Source organism: Zootoca vivipara, chromosome 8, assembly GCF_963506605.1.
Source record: "Zootoca vivipara chromosome 8, rZooViv1.1, whole genome shotgun sequence".
Taxonomy (NCBI): domain Eukaryota; kingdom Metazoa; phylum Chordata; class Lepidosauria; order Squamata; family Lacertidae; genus Zootoca; species Zootoca vivipara.
The window spans coordinates 81,333,676-81,361,084 of NC_083283.1; the positions used below are offsets into that span (position 1 = coordinate 81,333,676).

General features: G+C 44.9%; 1 protein-coding gene across 1 annotated transcript; it reads left to right on the forward strand.

Moving 5' to 3' along the window:
• The first annotated feature begins 2,641 nt into the window (after positions 1–2,641).
• On the forward strand, positions 2,642–27,231 carry TNFSF11 (TNF superfamily member 11). Its single transcript, XM_035103479.2, has 5 exons — positions 2,642–2,866; positions 11,314–11,481; positions 20,035–20,083; positions 20,171–20,269; positions 22,812–27,231. The coding sequence occupies exons 1-5, from the start codon at positions 2,654–2,656 to the stop codon at positions 23,231–23,233; spliced, it is 951 nt and encodes a 316-aa protein (XP_034959370.1). The 5' UTR covers positions 2,642–2,653; the 3' UTR covers positions 23,234–27,231.
• Positions 27,232–27,409: the final 178 nt, after the last annotated feature.

Below are 27,409 nucleotides of genomic sequence, written 5' to 3' on the forward strand. Positions count from 1 at the left end.
GCTCTAAGCCTGTTTTGGACGTCAGTGATCAGATGTGAGGCATACTGAGTAATTTTCACTTTGGTCAAAAACTAAACTAAAACCAACAGCAACATTCTTTTTATGCCGAGGAAAGGAAAGGTCAGAAATGTGTGTATATAGTTACCAGATAAAAACTTCAGAAATAACACTTATTAATTCCTTGCTTTGGCATCCTTTACATAACATTTTGATGCCAGGTACTGAGGAAGAGTTTATTTAATGTACTGCATTTCTTTTTAAGGGGACCCAGGTGGCGCTGTGGGTTAAACCACAGAGCCTAGGGCTTGCTGATCAGAAGGTCGGCGGTTCGAATCCCTGTGACGGGGTGAGCTCCCGTTGCTCGGTCCCAGCTCCTGCCAACCTAGCAGGTCTAAAGCACCTCAAAATGCAAGTAGATAAATAGGAACCGCTACAGCGGGAAGGTAAACGGCGTTTCCATGTCCTGCTCTGGTTTGCCAGAAGCGGCTTTGTCATGCTGGCCACATGACCTGGAAGCTATATGCCGGCTCCCTCGGCCAATAATGCGAGATGAGCGCGCAACCCCAGAGTCGGTCACGACTGGACCTAATGGTCAGGGGTCCCTTTACCTTTACCTTTATTTCTTTTTAAAGTGATTTCTGTGCCTTCCTTCACCAAGAGTGGCAACAAAATAAGGCAATATAAAACACAACAAGCAGGAAAACATTAAAATCATTATGAATAAATCACATACTTCGCCACACATTAAACCTCACTTTGCAGCCCTCGCCCAATAAGGCAAAGCTATTGCGAAGTATGGAGCTAAATGTGAGTTTGCACAATTAAAGACCTACACGGAGGTTGCTTTCCTCATCTGTATCCCATGTGGGTCTTTGAATGTTTGTGCTGAGCTCCATGTGGGGAAAACAAACTGTTGTCTTGAAAGTCTTCTCACAGGGCTATGCCTTTGAGGCTTCCTGTGTGGTTGCTGGTTTGTGTATCAGAAGTGCAGCCCAGTCCCACAGAACTGGAAAGGGTTTTCCCTACCTACAATGGAGAAGGCAGGCCTGGGCGTTTTCTGTGGCACTCGGCTTGTTTCTTCAAATGGATGGTGCTTTGTCAAATGTTCCGCCGATCCCACAGACAGCACCATAGCACCATGGAAAGCGAGAGATTTCAAGCAACACAACACGGCCTTTTTGAAAACAGCATGTTTCCAAAACAGAGAAGAGCAGAGATGCAGTTTATTCCCGCCACATTTACCTGGGTGTAAGTCCATGGGGTCACGAAGAGTCGGACACGACTAAACGACTAAACAACAACAACAAAAGTCCTGCCAAGTTGAATGATAAATATATATGTGCAAATTTTGCAAACTTGTCCAAGGCTCTTTCGCTTGCCCATGAGGCACACTTACAGCAGGCAACCTTGCCAGGCAACCTTGTGGTCTTTCTCCCAATTTCACCAGGTACCCAGGAACGACCTTTGACTAATTAAACCATCTATGCCAACCCAGCAGTTCGAAAGCACGTCAGAGTGCAAGTAGCTAAATAGGTACTGCTCCGGCGGGAAGGTAAACAGCGTTTCCGTGCGCTGCTCTGGTTCACCAGAAGCGGCTTAGTCATGCTGGCCACATGACCCGGAAGCTGTCTTGTGGACAAACGCCAGCTCCCTCGGCCTATAGAGCGAGATGAGCGTGCAACCCCAGAGTTGTTCGCAACTGGACCTAATGGCCTTTACCTTTACCTATGGCCTTTTAAACTCTCTCTCTCTCTGTGCACAGTAGGGGTTTATTTATTTTATTATGTTATGTACTTCTGCGTTTTTATGTCATCCTTGAATGAAGGGTGGTGTATCAATTAATAAATAGTAATAATAATGTAGAGCAGCAGAGTGGCCTTTTACCTTTTATTTGGAAGTAATTGTTTCATTTAGAAATGGTGAAGTCCCATACATTTTATAGCGTCTTAGGGTGTAATCAGGGCATCGGAATGTGACCATTGCTAACAATAAAGGTTCCGTTACATTCCCAAGGACCCCCCCCCCTCTCCTTCGGTCGGTGGTCCTCTGGGGTGCGGTAGGGGAGCCAACACGAAGCCGGGTTCTACGGAAGTTTCTTTGGACGTGGTTGCTACTATTGGGTGCGATGGGATTTAAACTCGGGATTACTGCTTGGAAACCTCCTGGCACGCGGATGCCAAGAAGGAACAGCGAAAGAGCATATACTAATCCAAACGGAAATAGGAGTGCAATCGAGCGGGCTGGATTTCAGCTTCCACACAAGCCCCCCCCCAAGTGAAAGGAGAAAAGTGAAAGCGGGGGAGAGAAAAGGGGAGTCGATGTCCGCAGCAGAGAACCTCTCTCCGCCCTGGAGGGCGATTCTGAAGTTCTCCAGGCGGGCGCAGGAGCGGGTGATCCTCGACAGCGTTGCTGCTGCTCCTCGACGGCTCTCCGCCCGCAGCTGTGCAGCGTCCACACAAGCAGCCGTCGGCTTTTCCGCCGCGCGCCTCCCGGCCGGGCTTCCTCGACTCGAGCGCGCTGCCCTCCCTGCCCGTCGGGGAGGAGCCGAGCCTGGCCCGGGTGGGCGTCTCCGTCGCCGTCGGGCGAGCCTATAAAGGGCCCCCGTCGGGCGGCGCTGCGCTCCGGGCGGCAGTTTGGGCGCGAGCGCGCGGAGATGCGGCGCGCCAGCCGAGACTACTCCAAGTACTTGCGCGGCGCCGAGGAGCCGGAGGGCTCCCCGCCGCTGCCTTCCCTGCCCGCACCGCCTCCGCCGGCCGCGCAGACCCCCGCCGCGCCCGCCTCGCGCTCGCTGCTGGCTGCGCTGGCGCTGCTGGGCCTCGGCCAGGTGGTCTGCAGCATCGCGCTCTTCCTCTACTTCCGAGCGCAGGTAAGTCAGTAAGCGGGGCTCCCCGGCGCCGGTGCGCTGGGCGAACGCGGCGGCGGGGGGGGGGGGCTTGAGCGACGCCCAAGGGGAGCCGAAGGGGGCTGCTCAGGTCCCAGGGAAAGGCTGACTATCAGGTCAATGGCTGGCTTGGGCCAAAAGTGGGTGATGCGCCGTTGGGTGAAAAGCACATGTAGGTTTTTATTTTTAACAAGACGTTCAAATTCACTGCTTGTTGAGTAGCGCCTGTTTAACTGGAACGAAGATGAGGTTGGTTTCAGGCAACGTTACTCCGTGGTTGTGGCTGCCGTCGAACTTGAAGTTGGCAAGTTCAAGCTTAATATTTCGTAGAATCGTAGAATTGGAAGGTACCCTGAAGTTCATCCACGCCAACCCTCCGCAATGCAGGAATATGCAGCTGTCCCATGTGGGGATCGAACCTGCAACATTGGCGTTATCAGCACTGCGCTCTAACCAACGGAGCTTAGAAAGATGCATCCGACCCACAAGCTTCACAGCTTTCCATTAAGTCGGGAAAGGGCAGAGGGAAGAAGGAGCCGCTTTTTTTATCATTCTGCGACTGAGAGTTTAAGGATGCCCGTGCATGGAACTTCAGCTTTGATTTTTGCTGAACAGTTTGGTAACTCATGATTAGAAACTTGAAGGGGATCATGACTGCCATACAGTTGGAAGCCAGTTGCTTAGATATTTTGGAAATTGGAAAGACAGAGATGTAAACGTCTCATGGAATAATAACAACCAGGTGATTGCTGGTGAACCTTAGTTCTGAAACCGTGTGGCTGTCAACACAAGCTCAAAGTAGCAATCCACTTTAATACAATTGTGATTGATTACTGTAGGGGCTGGGATTGTGCCTGGACATGAAGCTAGTAACTTTCTTAATGCAGAGAGAAAGGCAGTTGAAACTGATTCTTATTGCATTTACTTTAGGAAAGAGCAGGATTTTTATGACTGGTGTCTGTTAATTTTTTTTTAATCTCTCAATCCTGGGAAAATAATAGATACTGCTGAATAGATTCAAGAGGGGTGCCAGAAATGCCTTATCACATCTCTGAAAGAGAGAACCTTACACCACAGAAATCTACAAAATAAACAGGAATTTGTTGTGGGCAGCGCAAATATATCTGCATTGCCGGGGTAGAGGAGGCTGCTTGTAGCGTCGACTTTCTGGTGGTTTAGGCTGTGGTGCTGAAAAGATTTTTCTATCTTTCTTGGAAATTACCCTGTGAATTGGTTAAGTTCACTTTTTTTTGTTGTTTTGGTTTAGCGTTCTGAAATTTCTCAAAGGAAGTTAGAGGCTGATGTTTGCTCTTATCTCCCCAGGGGTAGAAGCAAATTCTGGTTTTGGGTTTCTCTTCTCTTCATGATGAACGAAACATTTCTTAGTAGCGCATGACAATAATGCTGCGCTGTAGAAACATTTGTACAAATGTTATAGAAGAAATGCAAGGGAGATTTCCCCCTTAGGATATTAAACAGCTTGCCTTACAATAAGACAAAAAGGATAAATATTGAGATTCCACCCAGATGGCTCCTTTTAAGCTTCAAACAATCACCCCAATGGGCTTGCCCTGGAACCTAGGGCCTGGTTTGAGGTCACAGGATGCAGCCATTCTGCTGAATCTCAGTAGTCTGGGTCTGGTCAGTACCTGTATATTTCAAGGAATGCACCTTGATCTTCATGATGGAAGGAGCTCAAAGGGGGTGTACATGGCTCTTCTCCTCCCCATTTCATCCTCACAACTACCCTGTGAGGTAGTCGAAACAAAAAACGATTAAAAAAATCCTTCCAGTAGCACCTTAGAGACCAACTAAGTTTGTCATTGGTATGAGCTTTCGTGTGCATGCACACTTCTTCAGATACACTGAAACAGAAGTCACCAGACCCTTATGTATAGTCAGAGGGTGGGGAGGGGTATTACTCAGAAGGGTGGGGAGATTGGCTGATAGGAGTGGTAAACCTGTTGACGACAGTTAACGACTGCAATTGGTCTTGCAGGAAAAAGCAAGAGGTAAGATGGCTAAAGATAGCTTTATCATGTATAATGAGGTAAGAATCCAATGTCTTTATTCAGACCAGGTCTCTCCATGGTTTTAAGCTTGGTAATGAGTTGCAATTCAGCAACTTCTCTTTCCAGTTTCTGAAATTTTTCTGTAATAAGACAGCTACTTTGAGATCTTATATAGAATGTCCTGGGAGATTGAAGTGTTCTCCTACTGGTTTCTCTGTCTTGTGATTCCTGATGTCAGATTTATGTCCATTTATCCTTTGGCGTAGGGTTTGGCATGTTTGTCCAATATAGAGAGCTGAAGGGCACTATTGGCATTTGATGGCATACACAATGTTAGAAGATGAGCAGTTAAATAGTCCTGAGATGGTATGTTTGATGTTGTTGGGGCCAGTAATGGTGTTGTCCGGGCGTATGTGGCAGCAAAGTTGGCATCTGGGTTTATTGCAGGCTCTGGTACCAGTGTCCATGTTAAGTCTGGTGGTGATATTATTGTGGGTGAGGAGTTGTTTAAGATTGGGTGGCTGTCTGTAGGCAATGAAACGTCTTCCTCCCAGAGCTTGAGAAAGAGAACTGTCATTGTCTGGTCAGTACCTGTATATTTCAAGGAATGCACCTTGAGCTTCATGATGGAAGGAGCTCAAGGGAGGTGTACATGGCTCTTCTCCTCGCCATTTCATTGTATACACGATAAAGCTTTCTTTAGCCATCTCACCCCTCTCTTTTTCCTGCAAGACCAATTGCAGTCGTTAACAGTTGTCAACAGGTTTACCACTCCTATCAGCCAGTCACCCATTCCCACCACCCTTCTGAGTAATACCCCTCCCCACCCTCTGACTATACATAAGGGTCTGGTGACTGCTGTTTCAGTGTATCTGAAGAAGTGTGCATGCACACGAAAGCTCACACCAATAACAAACTTAGTTGGTCTCTAAGGTGCTACTGGAAGGATTTTTATTTTATTTTTTGTTTCGACTACGTCAGACCAACACAGCTACCTACCTGTAACCTGTGAGGTAGGTTAGGCTTAGGGATGGTGGCTGGCCCTAGATTACCCAGTGAGCTTCATGGCTGAGTGGAGATTCGAACCCTGCTTTCCCAGGTCCTAGTCCAACACTTTAACCATTATGCCAGGCTGGCTCTTGTATATCTTGGGTATTCATCTGTGAACTCATGTAAATCACTTCACTGAAACTTGCGGTCTTCACAGATGCGTTGCTATATTAAATGAAAGGTTTCCCCCCTGCAGTACTGGATTTCTGAGGATGATAATGTTGACTGTCTGTTCAACTGCATAGAACAGACCAATGAGATGTATTAAGGAAGTTACCTGATGCCTCATCCAACTCAGTGGGGTTTACTTTTGAGTAAGGCTTCCCTTATGTTTATCTGCCATGCTTCGGATTGGGCTGCAAGTATTTCTTCATCCGCTACGGCTTCCACTCACAAAACCCCTTGTAAGCTGCCACGTGTGCAATTACACCAGAGTCAGCTGTGCCATATATATTGCATCTAGATTAACTGGCGGCCACAAACCCAGAGAGTCAACATCTGGGTCCTGGATAGGGTTGCCAGACTCAATAGAGGACAGGACTTCTGTGCCTTTGATTGCCCTGCTCTCTTTTGAGTCTGGAAACCTTAAAGAGAAACCAGCAGACCCTTTGCTTGGAAATTAAACAAAGGGTCTGCTGGTGGTTTCTCTTTAAGGTTTCCAGACTCAAAAGAGAGAAGGGCAATTAAAGGCACAGAAGTCCTGTCCTCTATTGAGTCTGGCAACACTAGTCCTGGAAAGGCAGTTCAGTTGGGTAAGATAGCCTTGTGAATGTGGAATTTTCAAGTAGATAATATTTTCTCATTGACAAAAAGGCATTTGATAACTTAAAGTTGGAGTCTTTTCCTTTGGGCTTTCATTTAGTGCCTCGGAACACATGCAAACTAAATGCCTGGTGTCACTTGCGTTCCTGTAGCCAATCGCTTTGGATGATGGCATTTCTAACTCCAGGCTGGCTGAAGCTGACGGCAGCTTTTGTCCAAAATATCTGCAGGGCATCATGTGGGCTCCCTCTTCTGCAGCTCGTTGGTTTTAACCCGCAACTCTGCACATCAGCATTCTCCAACTTTGTGCCCACAGACATTTGGGCCGCAACTTCCACCCTCGCTGATCCTTGGCCACACTCACTGGGGTGGAGGGAGCTGCAGTCTAATAAATATCCGAGTGTTTGCAGAGCTCGGGGCAAATCAATCTCCGTTGCTTTTGTGCCCCCCTGCCCCCCCTCTTCTTGGGGATGGTGGCAACACCCTCACCTGCCTCCCAGGCTTGTTTGGGCTGTTGCTCCTTTTGTTGAAGCCCCACAGTTTCCCCCTTTTTTCTTTTGCTGGGGCACTGCCACCAGGGTCCTCCTTTGGTTCAACAATTCCCACCTTTTGCTATATTCCCTGTTTCCCAGCCTGCAGAAAGTTTACACACGTGGCCTTAAACTGGTTGATGAAGTTTGGTAGTGTTATGTATTGGTTCAAATTGTGTACATGAATCTCACTGCTAAGTTCTGTAACTCCCTTTCCCGCTCCAGGAGAATTCAAACGGGTGTGGTGACAGTTGCTATTGGTTAACTTGTTAGTACACAATTTGGATCCTTGCTATGATTGGGTCCCGCCAAAATCTAAATGTATCCTTTCCCCAACTCCTGTTCCTGAGAGTATAAAAGGAGCTCGTCTTTCCACTCCACCCCAGTTAAGTTCCTACTGCAATAAAGAAGATTGTTCTTGTTAGACTTGACTCCTAGCATATCCTTGCTTAGCATGCTGGATCACTACACAGATCTGATCACACAAGAGCTGACATCTGCACCCACGACTTAACAGGTAGCTAGCAAGCAACTTGTGAATCTTAATAAATTTCTCATAAACATTCCTTGTCTTGCTGAAGTTGTTAGCTAGATTGTGTTGCACAGATTTGTAGGCACATTTGCGATGGCATCACTCACACATCCTTCTGTTGCTGTCGCCTCCTGCCTGCCTGCCTGCCCATGCTGGGCTTCCATTCAACACGACCTCATATGGATCTAGTAGATCTGATTTTAAGAGTTTGAGCCACAACCCTCCCCACTTTTTTCCAGCTAGTTTAAAGCCCTTCCCTCAGCCAGCTGCAAAGTTGGTGATATTGTTTTGAATGTATAGCGCTATTAAACTTTTAAAGCATTGCAAATATGGGTTCCCCTCCCCTTCCAGGATTTTTAAGCCCAGATTTTGCATTGAATTCACTCTGCGTTAGAGCTTAGCTCCCTTCTTCAGGGCCATCTTGTAGCTTGAGGTCTTGGTTTATGAAAATCCTAACCACATGTGAAACCATACACCAGAGTGAAAAGTGCATGTTGTTATCTCAAACAGGAAACAGAATGGCCCTGTGAATCTCAACCAGGAAGCTGTGGTTGCTTACCTGTTTTTGTATTTTGCATGAGTAAGAGTTTTTGCTGTGCTAGGGAAAGTGGGACATGGGTGAAACTCTGACGACTGGTTCACACAGTTGTTTTCATGGGTCAAAGCACACTACATGGTTGACTTTGAGTAGCCTACACCTGTTCGGTGATTCCCACAGCAGTAGACGAATGCACTGCTTTCCATTGTTTTGTTTTATTTGTGAGTTACTTCCTATGACAGCGTTTCTCAACCTTTTTTGGGCCAAGGCACACTTGTTCCATGAAAAAAATCACGAGGCACACCACCATTAAAAAGTTAAAAAATTTAACTCTGTGCCTATATTGACTATATATAAAGTAAAACCACCCTCCAGTCGTTTGCACTGAGCTTTGGGAAAGAGGAGGAGAAATATTGCCATAAAGATGTGTCCTGTAAAAATATCCATTGGAACCCGCGTGACCCCCCGGGAGCAACGGGCCTGCCCCTCCTCAGTCCAGGCCAGGCGCCTCACCTTCTGCAGGGCGCGCACGTGCTCCTCGCCGAAGAGGCCGCTCACTCCCTCGTAGACGCTGCTGGCTGCCCTCCGGAGGCTGTTCTGCTTGTCGGCCCGTGGCCTCGCGCCGACCAAGCCCCGGGCGCCGCCAGCAAGAGCAGCGAGAGCGACACAAACAGCAGCAGCAGCACCCGCCGGCCGCCTCTCACGTCCGAGGCCGTGGTGGTGGCTGTTGAGAGCTGCGCTCGCCCCGCGTCGTGACCCAGCCGGCATCCTTTCCGGCGGGTCAGTGTTATGTATTGGCGGCCGCCAGGCACGTGACAATGCAAATCGACCTTCTCGTCACGGCACGTCGCGGCACACCAGCCAGTGTCTCGCGGCACACTAGTGTGCCGTGGAACAGCGGTTGAGAAACGCAGTCCTATGAGACATAACAATAAATATATATAGAAAACAATCACTTATCTAAAAACAGTCAAAATAATTACATATATAAAAACATTTTAAAACAGATAGATAGATGATAGATAGATAGATAGATAGATAGATAGATAGATAGATAGATAGATAGATAGATATAGAGATACAGGACCATGGCAGTAGGTTTTTTTATGCCTGTGGGAGCAATTCTTTGCACAAGAAAACAAGCTGGTGCAGGTTAAGGATAAAGTACACCAGTCCAACTACCTTGGCTCCCAGTACATTTCCGAGCACAATTCAAAGTGTTGGTGTTGACCTTTAAAGCCCTAAACGGCCTCTGTCCAGTATACCTGAAGGAGCGTCTCCACCCCCATCGTTCTGCCCGGACACTGAGGTCCAGCTCCGAGGGCCTTCTGGCGGTTCCCTCGCTACGAGAAGCCAAGTTACAGGGAACCAGGCACCCACCCTGTGGAATGCCCTCCCACCAGAGGTCAAAGAGAACATCGAATTACCAGACCTTTAGAAGGCATCTCAAGACAGCCCTGTTTAGGGAAGCTTTTAATGCTTGATGAATTTCTGTATTTTAATATTTTGTTGGAAGCCGCCCAGAGTGGCTGAGGGAACCCGGCCAGATGGGCGGGGTATAAATTATTATTATTAATTATTATTATCATTATTACACAAACAGTATAGAAATTTATTCATGTATGCGACTACAGTGGCAAGAAGTCCCAGCAAAAGAAGAATGGATACAATTACTTCACGAATATGCAGAAATGGCGAAACTTACCAGAAAAATAAGAAATCAAGATAACAAACTTGTTATAAAAGAATGTAAATTCTTTATTGAACATTTACAAACAAACTGTAAACAGATAAGAACATTGGCAGGGTTATTGTACAGTGGTACCTTGGTTTACAACCATAATCCGTTCCGGAGGTCCGTTTGTAAACCAAAACAGGTTGTAACCCAAGGCACGCTTTCGCCAATGGGGCCTCCCCAAAACATTTAATAAAAAAGGGGTTGTAATCCAAAAAAAGGATCTCGGTGGGTGGAGAAATCATTTCTGTGAACAGCCCCTAAGACATGCAGAATTGTAGACGCCATCCAGCTTGCATCTCCCTGGGATCCCTGTCCCTGGGGTTTCTCCAGACCTCTTATCCTTCTTTGCCTCAAAACCTTCAATTCCCTCACCAACCCAAACGCTGCTTTTCCTTTCTCTGGCAGCTGCCGGTAACCTTTCTGATGCTAAGCCTTGAGTGAGGTTTTCCCAGCAAAATTGATGTTCAGTCACACACACACACACACACACACACACACACACACACACACACACCCTGCATTTATAACTAATTTTCTTAAGTCTGATTTGCATACCCAATGAAAAAGAAACATGTGTGCTGCGCTTCACACATATCCTTGTGTATATTCTCTTTCCTGAAAGGGCTCTCTAGATCAGGTTATCTCTTAGAAGTGTGGCTGCCATCAAGTTAACGGCCAGGACTCCCTTTCTGTGTGGGTCTGATCACGATAAAGTTTCTGTTTTTAGTTTGCATGCTTAATACCTGCTGACAGGCCTGCCCACCATGACTTTAGCTGCTCCTTTTAAGAACATAGGGACCCAGGTGGCGCTGTGGGTTAAACCACAGAGCCTAGGGCTTGCTGATCAGAAGGTCGGCGGTTTGAATCCCTGTGACGGGGTGAGCTCCCATTGCTTGGTCCCAGCTCCTGCCAACCTAGCAGTTCGAAAGCACGTCAAAATGCAAGTAGATAAATAGGGACCACTCCGGCGGGAAGGTAAACGGCGTTTCCATGTGCTGCTCTGGTTTGCCAGAAGCGGCTTTGTCATGCTGGCCACATGACCTGGAAGCTATACGCCAGCTCCCTCGGCCAATAATGCGAGATGAGCACGCAACCCCAGAGTCGGTCACGACTGGACCTGATGGTCAGGGGTCCCTTTTCCTTGCTGGACCAGGGCAATTTTTTTTTTTTGACATTGGATACCTCTTGGATGGCCTCCTTTCTGCTTTTGGGTGCATGAACAATCTGTGAAATAAAAGCAGTGAGATTGTCTTTGAATATTTTCTTTCAGATGGACCCTAACAGAATTTCGGAAGAAGATACGCATTGTCTGAGAACCTTTCTGAGACTCCAGGGGAATATAGACCTGCAGGAAACAACCTTGGCAAACCAAGAAACAAGGCTGCTGTCTGAATCGTGCAGAAGGATGAAGCAGGCATTTCAAGGAGCGATGCAGAAGGTCAGTGCAGCCCAGCTGGTCCAAAGCTTACAGCTAGCCGAAGCTTCCACATTAACCCCAGTGCAAAGTGAATTCCTGGCACCCACAGATCCAAAACTGTCAGTCAGTAGCTGGCCTGCCCTGCTTAGCCAAGAAGCCGATTTCTTCTTGGTGTGACTCCCAATCTACATCGGGGACGTAATACCGGTTCAGGGTCCCAGAGCTGTTTTTCCATCCGAATACAAGTGGCACCCTTGTTATTGTTTAGTCGTTTAGTCGTGTCCGACTCTTCGTGACCCCATGGACCATAGCACGCCAGGCACTCCTGTCTTCCACTGCCTCCCGCAGTTTGGTCAAACTCATGTTCGTAGCTTCAAGAACACTGTCCAACCATCTCCTCCTCTGTCGTCCCCTTCTCCTAGTGCCCTCCATCTTTCCCAACATCAGGGTCTTTTCCAGGGAGTCTTCTCTTCTCATGAGGTGGCCAAAGTATTGGAGCCTCAGCTTCAGGATCTGTCCTTCCAGTGAGCACCCAGGGCTGATTTCCTTCAGAATGGATAGGTTTGATCTTCTTGCAGTCCATGGGACTCTCAAGAGTCTCCTCCAGCACCATAATTCAAAAGCATCAATTCTTCGGCGATCAGCCTTCTTTATGGTGGCACCCTTAAGCATACTTAAAAAAATAACAACATGATTAACCCAACCTGCAGTTTGTTTCTTACCCGCAGCTCATTTTATACTTACAGTTGCTTTGGAAAACTGTTATTCCTGACATTATGTTCATCTGGGGCATATAACTAATTCTATGATCAAGATCAATAAATTATGGTCCACAATTCTTTGTTCCCTCTTAGTGGGAAAAGTTTGGAGTTCAGGCGGTACAGAATATAAATACTGCATGTCCCTCAGCAGAAAGTGCTTGGAGTTTATCCTAGTGGTTAAATGACACGGTAATACCGTATTGGCCTGACTACAAGCCTCCCTCCCCCCCCCCCAAATTCCAACCTTACGGTATGCAGCCAGGAGCGTGGCAAAGCGGCACATGTCCCGCGCATAGTCCTGCACATAGTCCCCCATTGTCTCCCCTCAAGGCTAGGAAGTGAGAGAGCATACCTGCCAAGTTGCTGTCAGAGAAATAAGGGACCGGGCCGGAAATAGCAGACTGGAAGTACCGCTGCCGCCATTTTGGAACTGGGCGGAGCGTGCTCAGAAGTGACTTTTGATGCTGCTTTGCCCAGTTCCAAAATGGCCGCCGTGCCAGAAGTCGCACTGCAGCCATTTTGGAACTGGGCAGAGCAGCATCGAAAGTCGCTTCTGAGCATGCTCCGCCCAGTTCCAAAATGGCCGCCACACCAGAATAAACCGGGGAAAAACAAAAAAATCTGTTTTTTCAGCTAGGAACAGCTGGAAAAATGGGGATTTCCCGGGGAAAACGGGAGACTTGGCAGCTATGGGAGAGAGTGAGGAAGGAAGGGGAAAGGCTGCCGACAATGTGGCTTATATTCGGGTATTTTTTCTTTTTTTCTCCCCCTCCAATTTTTAAAGGTGTGGCTTATATTCAGGTGCAGCTTATATTTGGGCCAATATGGTAGATAAATGACACAGCTCAGGACTGCAATACCTCAAGGACTACCTCTCCCCATATAATCCATCCTGGGCCCTGCGATCACCTGAGGCCCTTCTTTGTGTGCCTCCTCCACAAGAGGGCCGGAGGGTGGCAACACGAGAATGGGCCTTTTCTGTAGTGGCTCCCCGTTTGTGGAATGCTCCCCCCAGGGAGGTTCTCCTGGTGCCTTCATTTTTAGGTGTGAGGCGAAAATGTTCCTCTTGTCTGAACCTGGCCAAATTATGACTTGGGACGCGGGTGGCGCTGTGGATTAAACCACAGAGCCTATAGGGCTTGCCGATCATCAGAAGGTTGGCGGTTCGAATCCCCGCAACGGGGTGAGCTCCCGTTGCTCAGTCCCTGCTCCTGCCAACCTAGCAGTTCGAAAGCAGGTCAAAGTACAAGTAGATAAATAGGTACCAGTCTGGCGGGAAGGTAAACACCGTTTCCATGCGCTGCTCTGGTTCACCAGAAGCGGCTTAGTCATGCTGGCCACATGACCTGGAAGCTGTACGCCCGCTCCCTCAGCCAGTAAAGCGAGATGAGCGTCACAACCCCAGAGTCATCTGCGACTGGACCTAACGGTCAGGGGTCCCTTTACCTTTATAGCTTGAGAGGCTTGTTTCAACAAAGGGATCAGATACGATGAAGAACAAGCTAGAAATATATTCAATACATAATTGAACTGCAGATCACAATCTAAAACAAGCAGGGCTTTCTTTCAGCTAGATTTTGCTGGAACTCAGTTCCGGCACTTCTCAGGTGGGCGCCATTGCCATTCTAGGAGAAGGACGGAGGTGTTCATGGTGAGTTTTGGCACCTCTTTTTTCTAGAAAAAAAATAGCACTGCATAGAAGTGATAATTTCCAAATTCCTGCAAGAGAAAGAAAAACCAAAACAAGTAATGGTTGTTGTTGTTATCATTGCCTTGTTTCTATAATCTGTAGTTTCAATTTGCTTAAAATCTAATGAATATATATATATATTTAAAGTTTCCAAAGTCCTTTGCACAGCCACGCTGGAGGAGAAGTGAGAAACAGGTGGCTCACTGCAGTTTGTTGTTATAAAGCTGAAACTTTCACTTTTGAGTTGAGCGATGCCGGATGAATGAAGCCGGAGAGGGGTTTTGAAACCTATGTAGGTCTTCCCAGTCTGACCGCTAGACCACATGGGCTCTCGTGAAAAGCTGCTGTTGTTTGCAGCAAGTCTTTATGATAAAGTGATCCATAAATTGAAAGGAAAAAAAATATAAGCCTAGTTTGGATGACCACCCCAAGCTCCATAAATCATAAAGGTTGATGAAACTGGGAAGGAGGCCAAGCACTCCACATTCGCCTTCCCCTCCTCTCCTTGTGTGTTTGCTTTGGCACAAAGATCTTGCCCAGGGTTCAGAACAAGCATCAGATGCAAGGAGATTTTGACATACAGCCCCATTTGAATACTGTGTGTCTCAATGAACACTGGCTCTCAATTTTCCTTTTGCCTGACTTGCAGACTTAGCAAGTCCTCGAAAACTGAGCACAATACGCTTGCTTCACATGGAAGTGTCTGGCAAAAAGTGTCAGGCAAATGTCTAAGGGATGGGTAGAAGCAAATACCAGAGGGTCTTTAGAGCATTTGATCTCTTACACACCACTGCATATTTAGCTCTATTTAAATGTAATTACAATCTAATCTAGAGCCGTTTAAAAGCTGACAGAGTGCTGGCACTTGATATGTTCTGCCTTTTGTAATTGCCCCTTGCGTAGGAAGTAGAAAACTCTTGGTTCGTTTCCTCTTTATTGCCTTTGAGGGATTCTAATGTCCCAACAGTTCTGTTAATAAAAATTACTGCAATAGGTTTTAATTGGCCTAGTTCAAAGTTTAAGGAAAAGCTTTGTCTGAGTTGTGCAGAAGAAAGTGGGCTTAATAGAGCCCCGTGTAATGCTGTACACTGTAAAATTATTCATATACAATTTTGCATGGGTAGGGTAGGTCCTGGTTTTCACATTTTGAAAGGTGTACATAATATACACAGTGTGGGATGCGGGTGGCGCCCTGGGTTAAACCACAGAGCCTAGGGCTTGCCGATCAGAAGGTCGGTGGTTCAAATCCCCGCGACGGGGTGAGCTCCTGTTGTTCGGTCCCTGCTCCTGCCAACCTAGCAGTTAGAAAGCACATCAAAGTGCAAGTAGATAAATAGGTACCGCTAAAGCGGGAAGGTAAACAGCCTTTCCATGTGCTGCTATGGTTCTCCAGAAGCGGCTTTGTCATGCTGGCCACATGACCTGGAAGCTGTACGCCGGCTCCCTCGGCCAATAGAGCGAGATGAGCGCCGCAACCCCAGAGTCGGTCATGACTGGACCTAATGGTCAGGGGTCCCTTTACCTTTACCTTTACATAATATACACAACTGAAATACAGTGGTACCTCGGTTTATGAACACAATTGGTTCCGGAATTCTGTTCATAAACTGAAGCGTTCATAAACTGAAGCGAACTTTCCCATTGAAAGTAATGGAAAGTGGATTAATCCGTTCCAGACGGGTCCGCTGAGTACTCAACTTGAAGCGTACTTAAGCCGAAGCATGGGTGTAATTGGCTCCAGAAGTCTGTTCATAAACTGAAGCGTTCATAAACTGAAGTGAACTTTCCCCGTTGAAAGTAATGGAAAGTGAATTAATCCGTTCCAGATGGGTCCGCGGCGTTCGTAAACCGAAAATTCATAAACCGAGGTGTTCATAAACCGAGGTTCCACTGTAATGTGCTGAAGTTGTCTAAACTGTTTTCTCAGAATGGCATTTGGAGGGGGAATCAATTTTAAAATGCTCTGGCCTCTTCCTGGTCATCTGCAACAGAGCATTGTCCAAAGTCTGTGGCAGCCGCCTCACATGGAATGACTGCCTCTGAATTGGACCCTCCCGGCTTTCTCGGATAGTGACTAAACTCAGAATGCCGTCTGCAGCCTTTTCGATTCTCTGCTGAAATCTGTGGCTCCAGCTTCCATTTAGACACGTGCAAGGTTCGGGTGCCACTTTTCTCACTTGGATCTTGGCCATTGTCGGTGAATTCCCCAGCTTCATTCAAACCATGTAGCAAAATTACATTTTTTTGTTCTTGTAGTCTGCTTGTTGATTTCCTGCTTGAGGCGTTAGAAGGCCTTTGCCACTCCAGAGCTGCAGAACTCGCTCTTTAAAAAGCGGGGGGGCAAGACGGGCAAACAGAAAACTGCGAGACAGTTTGTGGAGTGGTACTTTTCTCTGTCCCTGTCCCCTTGGCTGGGCTCCAGACCCAAGTCACCTTTGGGAAAACTCAGGCCTGGACTCGTCTCGCGCATGGCAACAAAGCACTTCATCGGCTGGACCTCCAGGGTGGCCTTGCATGAGGAAACGTTGGCGTCTGAGAGGGTGCTTGAGGAGAGTCTGGCCTGGCAGTCCTGGGGCGGAAGGAAGGGGAGAAGTTGAAGCAGGGAGCTGAGAGTCAGGGATGCCCTATGGTTCAAATGCTGCTTCTGCCATGAACCCTGGAGGTGACCGTAAGCAAACCACGTTCTCTTCAGCCCACCCACCCACTTCTCTGCAACAAGGGCATAAAAATACTACCTCGCAGAGGCTGTTTTCGTTTGGTTTAGAATTACGCAACGTTGTGTAGCATTTGGAAGACTCTGCAAAGCCTTCGTCAATGTTGCTGCTGTTTTTGAGTCGGCGGTGTGAGGATGCAAAGTGCTTTTCGTAGGGTTAGAATTAAAAACTGTTTGGCGTCAGGATAAATGTGACTTGTGTGAATATTCTTCAGTGTGCCCATGGCTAGGGCCCACCTAAGCTGCAACCTGCAACAGGGACCACTTTAAATGTTGTAACTATATGTGGAGTGCATGGCTTCTCATAATTGCAGAATAGAGGGGATTTTGATAGTTGCAACTTGTCGTGCAGGAGTGACAGAATCTGGCCTTCTGGAATTCACTCTTTTACCCAGTTGTGGATGATGTGACCGGGGGTTGGATGAAGCCTGTAGGGCTGCCCCATCTGGTCCACAATCTCCATTCCTCACCTGCCCCCCACCCCACCCCGGTTCAACCTGGCAAATATTGTCAGATATTGGGATATTTTGCTTTCAGTGGACAGTCCCCTTTTCCATGTTGTGCTATTTGTTGTTATAAAGATTCACTGGACCAATTTCTGTGGCTTCAACATTCTGAACCAGTTTGCTTTCTCTGCAGTTTACTTCCTGAGCTGCAGAGATAGAAACCAGAGAATTTCCTGGAAGACAATGATTGTGATCTTTTCTCTTTCTCACACAGTCACTTCTAGGCAGCCTATCTGCTCAGATAGTGCTACTGACACTTTTCTTGAAATTAAAACAATGCCCAAACACTTCTTAAAATATTCAAAAGCTTTTCCTTGCAGAACTTATAGCTAAAGAAGAATATGGGCAAAGTACCTATTCACAAAGCATGGGCTTAGTTTTACTTAGTTGAAGATGACAGCTTCTTCCTTAGACCAGTGTTTCCCAACCAGTGTGCCTCCAGATGTTTTGGGACTACAACTCCCATCATCCCTAGCTAGCAAGACCAGTGGTCAGGAATGATGGGAGTTGTAGTCCCAAAACATCTGGAGGCACACTGGTTGGGAAACACTGCCTTAGACATTCAAAGAAACTGTGTCTTTCTCTCTTTCAGTGTTTGCACCCATGTAGGCCATGCAGTTCCTTCTGAGAGGTTTCCACTTTCTCCTTCTAGCAGATTTCTCCTTCCTGCTTCTTGGGGAGAACATCAACCTGTACTTCTTTCTGTTGCATGCATTCACACAGAAACACGAGCACTTCTCTCTGTTGCGTTGAGAGAGAAAGAGAGTGTTATCAAACACGGTCTCTTCTCATACCTGCCAAGTTCCTGCCTGAAAAATAAGGGAACGGACCGGAAGTAGCAGACCGGAAGTAGCGTGGCCGCCATTTTGGAACTGGGCGGAGCATGCTCAGAAGCGACTTTTGTTTTTTGTTATAAATATTTTTATTGATTTTACAACCAAAAAAGAATACAAAAAATACATAAAAAGCAAAAAATACAAAGAAAAAGAAGAAAAAATAATAATTATTTCTTTAACAATCATCAAACACACAAATTTCTTACACTGTCGACTTCCTCCTCCCCCCCTTCCACGTTTCTAGTTAAATCTATAATCGCACTCTCTACTTCTTAACCCATTTCTTATTCTAATATACTTATCTATTCACTTTTTTCTTGGTCCATTTTAAACACTCATTCCCAGTATAAAATCTAAAAATCTTAATAACTATATTTCATTTAAACTTATTCCCTTATAACAATATCTAAATGCTTCGTCAGCCTCTTTATACATCCATTTCCCTTATTATCTATTTTTAATCTTATAATTCTTTTCCAGATAAATTTTAAATTTCTTCCAATCTTCTTCCACCGTCTCGCTTCCCTGTTCTCGGATTCTCTGAGCTAACCTCAGACAGTTCCATATATTCTATCAGCTTCATCTGCCAGTTGTCCACGGTTGGTAGATCTTCAGATTTCCAAGTTTTTGCTAGTAGAATCCTTGCTGCTGTTGTGACATACAGAAAAAAAGTAACATCTTTCTTTGGCAATTCTTTCCTTGTAATTCTGAGTAAAAAAGCTTCCGGGTTCTTAACAAACATCTTTTTAAACACTTTCTTCAGTTCATTATAAATCTTATCCCAGAAGCTCTTTACTCGGGGACAAGTCCACCACATGTGATAAAAGGTCCCTTCTGATTCTTTGCATTTCCAACATTTATTATCTTTTCTATGATATAACTTCGCCAGTTTCACTGGCGTAAGATACCATCTATACATAATCTTATATGAATTTTCTTTCAACACATTACATGCTGTAAATCTCATGTTACTTTTCCATAACCTTTCCCAATCATAATATTGTGGCCTAGGTCCTTTGCCCACTCAATCATTACTGATTTTGTTTTTGTTCTATTAATTCTGTTTCCAACTTTGATTTTTCAGATTGAAAACCTCTTTTTTTATCCATTATATATAATTCATTAATCTGATGGTATTGCAACCAATCAGTCAACTGATGTTTAGGGATCTTTTTAATGTTTGGTGTTTTATCATGTTTTTAATATTCTGTTGGGAGCCGTCCAGAGTGGCTGGGGAAACTTATGAAGAATTTGATTTGTGGGTGCCATTTTTTGCTAAACTCTGTTTAATTTTAACAATGGTTAATTAAAACAAGCCAGCTTGATAAATGATGGTTTGAATTAGCCCCAAATCTGTCCAAGTTCAGACAGCACTGCAGGCCATCTAAAACGCTAAGTAGAAAGTTCCAGACTCCTCCTCGCAGCCATGGCAAAGAAGGAGAGGGAACCTTATGAACCTGCAGATTTGCTACAGCTCTTTTATGTAACACTAAACACTATGGTTTAAACTTACAGCATTACATACAAATTAGCCCAAAGTGGGCAAAGCCGTTTGCGATCTTGCTGCCTCTTTAACTAGATGGTATGGCTTGCAGGGGACCCAGGTGGCGCTGTGGGTTAAACCACTGAGCCTAGGGCTTGCTGATCAGAAGGTCGGCGGTTCGAATCCCTGTGACGGGGTGAGCTCCCGTTGCTTGTTCCCAGCTCCTGCCAACCTAGCAGTTCGAAAGCACGTCAAAATGCAAGTAGATAAATAAGAACCGCTACAGCGGGAAGCTAAACGGCGTCTCCATGTGCTGCTCTGGTTTGCCAGAAGCGGCTTTGTCATGCCGGCCACATGACCTGGAAGCTATATGCCGGCTCCCTTGGCCAATAATGCGAGATGAGCGCGCAACCCCAGAGTCGGTCACGACTGGACCTAATGGTCAGGGGTCCCTTTACCTTTACCTTATGGCTTGCAGACTGTTGCGAACTTCAGCATCACTTCGTTTTTCAGGCTTTGTGAGCATGCGACAAATTTAGCTGTAGCTTCACTATGCAAAATTAAGCTTGTTTCTCCCATTTTTAGGAAGTCCAACGTATTATTATTGGCAAGGATCAGTCAAGATCAGATAAATGTAAGTATGATAGTGGCTTCATTACTTGATATTATTTAAATCTTATGAGATTTCTGTGGGGATTTTAACAATATGTCTTGCTTTTAGCTACAATGGGAGCGTCATGGTTAGATTTGCCCAAGAAAAACAAGCCTGACAGAGCACCCCTTGCCCACCTCATAATCGATGGCAATAAAATCCCAGCTGGTAAGCTCCTTTTTCATCTTGTTTCTATCAATATTATGCTGTCTGAATTGGGCCAGTTTATGTTATTGTGCAAAACCATGGTTAAGAAAACTCAACTATGGTTTGGTGTGATGTCTGAATTGATAAACCATTGTTTGAAGTTGGCTGGCAAAGTAGAATCTGGTCATGATTTGAAGCTGGCTTGAAAACCTGGTTTACATTAACTGTAGCTTCATGGGAAATCTGAATTGACAAACCATTTTAATGACAATTGTCTCCTTTCATTGGCTAGAATGGTGAACTGAGCAGATGGAAAATGGAATGAGACAAGCAGCTCTAACCTGTTGTTTTATCTGTAAATTTGGGAGGCCAAGCCACAGGTTGAATTGAACTAGGGTTTATGCAAATAATTGGTTTGCTGTAGCTGAAGTTGAGCCAATATGTAACCAAGTATGAAAATGAATACTTTAAACTTCTAAATTAAGCTTTCATTACGTCCGAACTGTCGTGGAGTTTTCGTAAGACGGCAAAACTTCTGTGAGGCCTCCTGATTTCAGATCTCCCTCACCCCCATTTGTAAGGCATGTAATTATTCAACTTTGCATAAAGTTGGTTAAAATCTTGCAATGGAAATTCTGGAAAGCAAGGAAGCATTGGTCAGCAGCGGTCATGACCACAATTCATGAAATATTCCAAGCTAATACGATAGTTGATCCACGAGCACGTCTCCTAAATTATGTCAATAATTTGTAGGGCTGGAATATAAGGGCATACTTCCCATTATCTGGGGTTATCTTGGCTCTGGTGTGTTTCCAGAATAGAGGATGGGTGAAAAGGGAAATGTTTTTAAATGGTCTTTCCCTTTTAATGCAGGCTTCTGTTGAGTCAATTGTATTGTTAGTTATATGGTGGCTTCTGTTGATTAAATTGTAAGTTATGTTACACTTCCTTCAACAACTCCAAAATACATACAGGTATATACTCAGTTTGGGTAATATGAATGTTCACTTAGAAGGTAAGGTAAAAAAGATAAAGGCGACTATGAGGTTGTGGCGCTCATCTCGCTTCAGACCGAGGGAGCCGGTGTTTGTCCACAGACAGCTTTCCAGGTCACGTGGCCAGCATGACTAAACCGCTTCTGGCGCAATGGAACACTGTGGCGGAAACCAGAGCGTACAGAAACACCGTTTACTTAAAATGAATTTATGATTAATTGGCTAAAATCAGCTGACAGTTATGATTCTGTTCTGACCACTTCCTTCTGTCCAAGTGTTGTTGTTGTTTAGTTGTTTAGTCGTGTCCGACTCTTCGTGACCCCATGGACCACAGCACGCCAGGCACTCCTGTATTGCACTGCCTCCCGCAGTTTGGTCAAACTCATGTTCGTAGCCTCGAGAACACTGTCCAACCATCTTGTCCTCTGACGTCCCCTTCTCCTAGTGCCCTCAATCTTTCCCAACATCAGGGTCTTTTCCAAGGATTCTTCTCTTCTCATGAGGTGGCCAAAGTATTGGAGCCTCAGCTTCACGATCTGTCCTTCCAGGGAGCACTCAGGGCTGATTTCCTTAAGAATGGATAGGTTTGATCTTCTTGCAGTCCATGGGACTCTCAAGAGTCTCCTGTCCAAGTAGAATCCAATATTCTTAGCCCACAGTTCACTGAATAGATAGCCTAATACTGTGGAAAACCTATAATCTGTATAATATGCTCTCTGTGCAGATTATGCCATGTCCCCTACCCACACCCCATTTTTAAACAGCTGCAGAACATGGTAACCCTTTGGCTGGGACCGAGAGATTAGCATCTCTGTGCATAACTAGAGTCATGGGCGTTGTTAAATGGCCATCTGAGTTTGCTTCCCCAGTCATAGCTAGAAGAGTCATTGAATCATAGACTTGTGGAGTTGGAATGAGACCAGAGAAATGGAGGAAATTAAGTTAAGAGAGATTTAAGAGTAAAGTCAAGTTGAAGGCTCTAGACCTTACACATTAAAACACTTCTCTTTGCAGGGCTGCCTTAATAACAGTAATAATAATAACAATAACAACAACAACAACAACAACAATAATAATAATAACGACAACAACAACAACAACAATTTATTATTTAGACCCCGCCCATCTGGCTGGGTCTCCCCAGCCACTCCGGGTGGCTTCCAACAGAAAAATAAAACACAGTAATCTATTAAACATTGGTTACAGGTAGGTAGCCGTGTTGGTCTGGGTCGAAGTAAAATAAAAAAATTCCTTCAGTAGCACCTTAAAGACCAACTAAGTTTATATTTTGGTATGAGCTTTCGTGTGCATGCACACTTCTTCAGATGCATGCACACGAAAGCTCATACCAAAATAAAAACTTAGTTGGTCTTTAAGGTGCTACTGAAGGAATTTTTTTATTTTACTATTAAACATTAAAAGCCTCCCGGAACAGGGCTGCCTTCAGATGTCTTCTACATACCAATTCTAGGTATACACCAACTCATGGCTGCAAAAACAATATATTATCCACCTGTGACATTAAACTTAAAATAAGATATGCATTTTCTTATCTGTTTCCCCCACAGGTACCAAAAAAGTGAACCTTACATCTTGGCATCACGACAAAGGCTGGGCAAACATACTGAATATGACATTCAGCGATGGAAAATTGGAAGTCAATCATGATGGCTTTTATTATCTGTACACCAATGTATGCTTTAGACACCATGAAGCTTTGGGAAACCTAACTGGACAAATTCTGCAGTTGATGGTATATGTCATGAAAACAGATGCTAAAAGGAGAAACCCTGTAGTTTTGATGAAAGGAGGAAGTACAAAGAATTGGTCCGGAGACTCAGAATTTCATTTTTATTCTGTAAATGTAGGAGGGTTTTTCAAACTGAAATCTGGTGAAATAATAAGTATCCAGGTATCATACCCATCATTACTGGATCGCTCTCCGGAAGGTACTTACTTTGGGGCCTTTAAAATAAGGGATATCGATTGAGTTTTGCTACAGGATTTTTCAGAGGGGAAGTAGCCTATTCATTCAACTGGACCAGATTACGGGAGATGTGATGGAACAGCTTTTAGGATCCAATTGTACAGGAACGAACATTTCTCCGTAGACCAGGGGTAGTCAATGTGGTGCTCTCCATCTCTTCTTGGACCACAACTCCCATAACTACTGGCCATTGAAGAGGCTGACTAGGGGTTGATGGGAGTTGTACCCCGAGAACATCCGGTGAGCACCACATTGGCCATCCTTGTTGCAGACATTCTTCTCTACAGCTCAGTTGCACTTAGGATACTTCATTTCCCAATTCTTAATTTGAAATTTATTTGTGAAGATTATTGGGTTATGGATTTGGGATATGTGGATATAAATTGGCAGCAGTCCATAACAACATCTAAACTATTTTTTTTAGAGACTTACTTGAAAATCCGAGCACACTTTTCGTGATGCTCGAGAAACAAAAGGTGGAATCCGGACTAAGTTAGTTGCTTGCAAGTTCCATTGAAATCAATATTTTGGGGGAACTAAATGCAACTAACTTACAAAACCATCCTGTACATATCTACTCAGAAGTAAATCCCAGGGAGTTCAATGGGGTTTACTCCTAGGTAAGTGTGTAAAGGATTCCAGCTTTCATTTTGATGGGAGATTTAGAAGTGCGGATTTTTAACATTTGTTTTGTTTTGCATGTTTGGTCTGCAAAGCAACCTGTATACTGATGGCACTTTTAAATAAACATTAGTACTATTTCCCCCCATAACCAAAGCATTTGAAAAGCCAATTTTATTTTGCCCATTTTAAAAGTCTCTCTAGACCTGGTTTCAGGGAAAATGTTAGAATCTTTAATTAAAAACAGAATTGCCACTTCTCCTTGTTTGTTTTCCAGATGATGAAAATATTTGTTCTTCTGCAGGCAGAATTGCATCTGGTGTGTGTTGTATTTTGTACCTATGTGCCTTCATTTGCTTTCTTTTTGTCCCACTCCCCCCAACCCCCTCTGGCCAAGGGATATGGCGCCAAAGGTTCCAGTGTTGTACATTTTGTAACTTCTGGCACTGAAGTTGTTCCTCATGAATTTCTCCTGCAATGTAAGAGTGCTTTTCCTGTTGTGATGGAAGACCAGCAATGAAAGAGGAAGAAGCTATTGCTTATCTAGGTGACACTGCAAGTGGGGGGTGATTGACTATTCGACAATGCAGTGATTGTTGTTGTTTAGTCGTTTAGTCGTGTCCGACTCTTCGTGACCCCATGGACCATAGCACGCCAGGCACTCCTGTCTTGCACTGCCTCCCGCAGTTTGGTCAAACTCATGTTCGTAGCTTCGAGAACACTGTCCAACCATCTCGCAGTGATAATTTTTTAAAAGGTTATATACATCTACCAAGGGACCCAGGTGGCGCAGTGGGTTAAACCACAGAGTCTAGGGCTTGCTGATCAGAAGGTCGGCGGTTCGAATCCCTGCAACGGGGTGAGCTCCCGTTGCTCGGTCCCAGCTCCTGCCCACCTAGCAGTTTGAAAGCACATCAAAGTGCAAGTAGATAAATAGGGACCGCTCCGGCGGGAAGGTAAACGGTGTATCCCTGCGCTGCTCTGGTTCGCCAGAAGCAGCTTTGTCATGCTGGCCACATGACCCGGAAGCTGTCTGCGGACAAACGCCGGCTCCCTCGGCCTATAGAGTGAGATGAGCGCCGCAACCCCAGTCGGACACGACTGGACCTGATGGTCAGGGGCCCCTTTACCTTTATACATCTACCAAGAGTTTAAGTGCCTATCTAAACATACCATATTTTTTCTGTCTATAAGATGCCCCTATGTATATAAGATGCCCCCTATTTTGGGGGAGTCAGATTTAAGAAAACGGGGGAGATGCATCCATGTATAAGACGCCCCCTGATTTCTGACATTATTTTTAAGGGGGGGAAACGTAGTCTTATACACAGAAAAATACGGTAATTGAGTTGGATCCAGATTAAAGTTAGTTGAACTTTGACTCCATTGAAATCAGTGGAAAATGTTAATCATAACTTTAGTCCCATTGATTCTGGTAGGAATTAAATTCAGCTAATTTAATCTTGATGTAACCTGTAATGTCTAGAAACACATTTAACATGCAGATCCTCCCATCAAAGGTCCAGGGTTGTCAGTGTGTCACAACCTGTGTTTGCTGCCATCAAATGTGTACGGCATAGTCAGCGTGCTGAGCAATGGTTTTTTCGGAAAACAACAACCAGGGTTTAGCAAAGGAGATGTTCAAGGTTGTAACGGCAGACCCAAGGGATGTTCCCACTTGGAGTGTCAAGAGGTGCTAATAAAATATAGTTAGGTGTGGGAAGGCGTTGATTGTTCCTTGCAAGAAGTAATCTTTAAAGCATGAAGCATTTGACATGAGTCCATCAAAATGAATTCAGCATGCTTTTTTTTTAAATTAAGAAAACTCCTTAAATTGCTCAATAGGAGCTAGAGCACAGGTGGGCAACTAGTTTGAATGCAGGGACCCCCCCCCATTTTCTAAGCTTCCAGCCTTCTTTGTATGTCACAACTGCCCTGTAATTTCATGTGCTTTCAGTAAGAAACACCTTCCCTTCTGTGTGCCACCGTGTCTGGTGTGAGGCTTGCTACAGAAATGACTAAGCGCTGGAATTATGCTGGCTTGGTTTATGTGCAACAACCAAGCCTCAGGTTCATACACCCCACCCCCACCCCACCCCACCTGCCCTTCACATACAAGAGAAGGAGATTTAAAGCTTCAGTGCTTTGTCTAGAACAGACATCCCCAAACTTCGGCCCTCCAGATGTTTTGGACTACAATTCCCATCTTCCCCAACCACTGGTCCTGTTAGCTAGGGATCATGGGAGTTGTAGGCCAAAACATCTGGAGGGCCGCAGTTTGGGGATGCCTGGTCTAGAAGAACATGCAGTTTGTAAACCTGGTCTTCTTAACCCAGCACAGAAGCTTTTTGATCTATGTTCCTGGAGATGTCCCTTCTTCCCTGCAGCCATGCCACGGAAAAGGTTCCTGTGGCATGTACAATATAACCCCAGGTTAGAATCAACTTCTTAGTCATTAGCTGATAAAATTATTTGAGGCTGGCCTGATCTGTTAAGCTTCTTGAGATTCTCTGGTTCTGCAGTTGGCTTGCCATTGTACAAGAAAGAAGATAGGAGTCCCACACATTGAGCACTGAGCCTTTTTTAATTTGAAAGGAAGCCCTGCCAATGGATTCTCAGCCTCACGCAGAACTTGCAAATCCATAAGTCCCCCCCCCCAAAAAAAGGCAAAATGGGTATTTTTATATTCTGTAATATCAAGTTATATTTCAGGTGTATGTTTTGTTTGAAAAAAATCTTTAATTTATATTTGTCCTAAAGTATTTGATACAAAATATTTAAAAAACTTACTGTATGTGTATTTAATGTTTGAAAATTGTATAGATAACTGGTGCACTTTGTTAATCCCGTTGGGGGGAAAACTGCAGCTAATATGATCATTTGCTACTAGCAAATGTGATGTTTCTTGGTGTTTTATTAATTTAACAGCTTCTCTTCGATCTGATCAGTGTTACTGAGAAGTCAAGGGCCAAGTATCATTAGACGACTGTTGATAATTTTAGGTACTTTTTGCATCTCCAAAAATTCTTCATTCTAGCAAAGTCCTTCCACGTCATGTTGGAATTCTTGAGGGAGAAAGAATTGGGTTCTTTCAGGAAGGGCTGAGAAATGGCAGTAATGTTTTCAAGATTGTGCCTTTGAAATAGATTAACACCGCACAGCTGGGAATATGGAAAAGTATGCGGCAGACAAAGCGATTTGTTAAGAGTATTTATGTAATTGTTCAACAGACTTTTTATCCTATTGCAAATGTTGTTATACTGTAAATGCTGTCATAGATTTTTGCAATACAAACCTATTCCCAATAAATGCATAGAGGCCCATGTTACTATTATTTTATATTGTATAATAAGCATTGCTTTTGAATGCTATGACTTTTTTTTAATAAACACATTTCTAAGAAAAAGAGTTTGTGGTTTGCATTTCTTTTCTGCCCCCACATCCTTTCTCTGTAGATTTCTTATCTTAGTACTAGCACTATGCCATGTTGGAGCAAAGGTTTATAACAAATGTGATTGCTATTAGTTTGAGACATATGGAATGCAAATTCTGTTAACT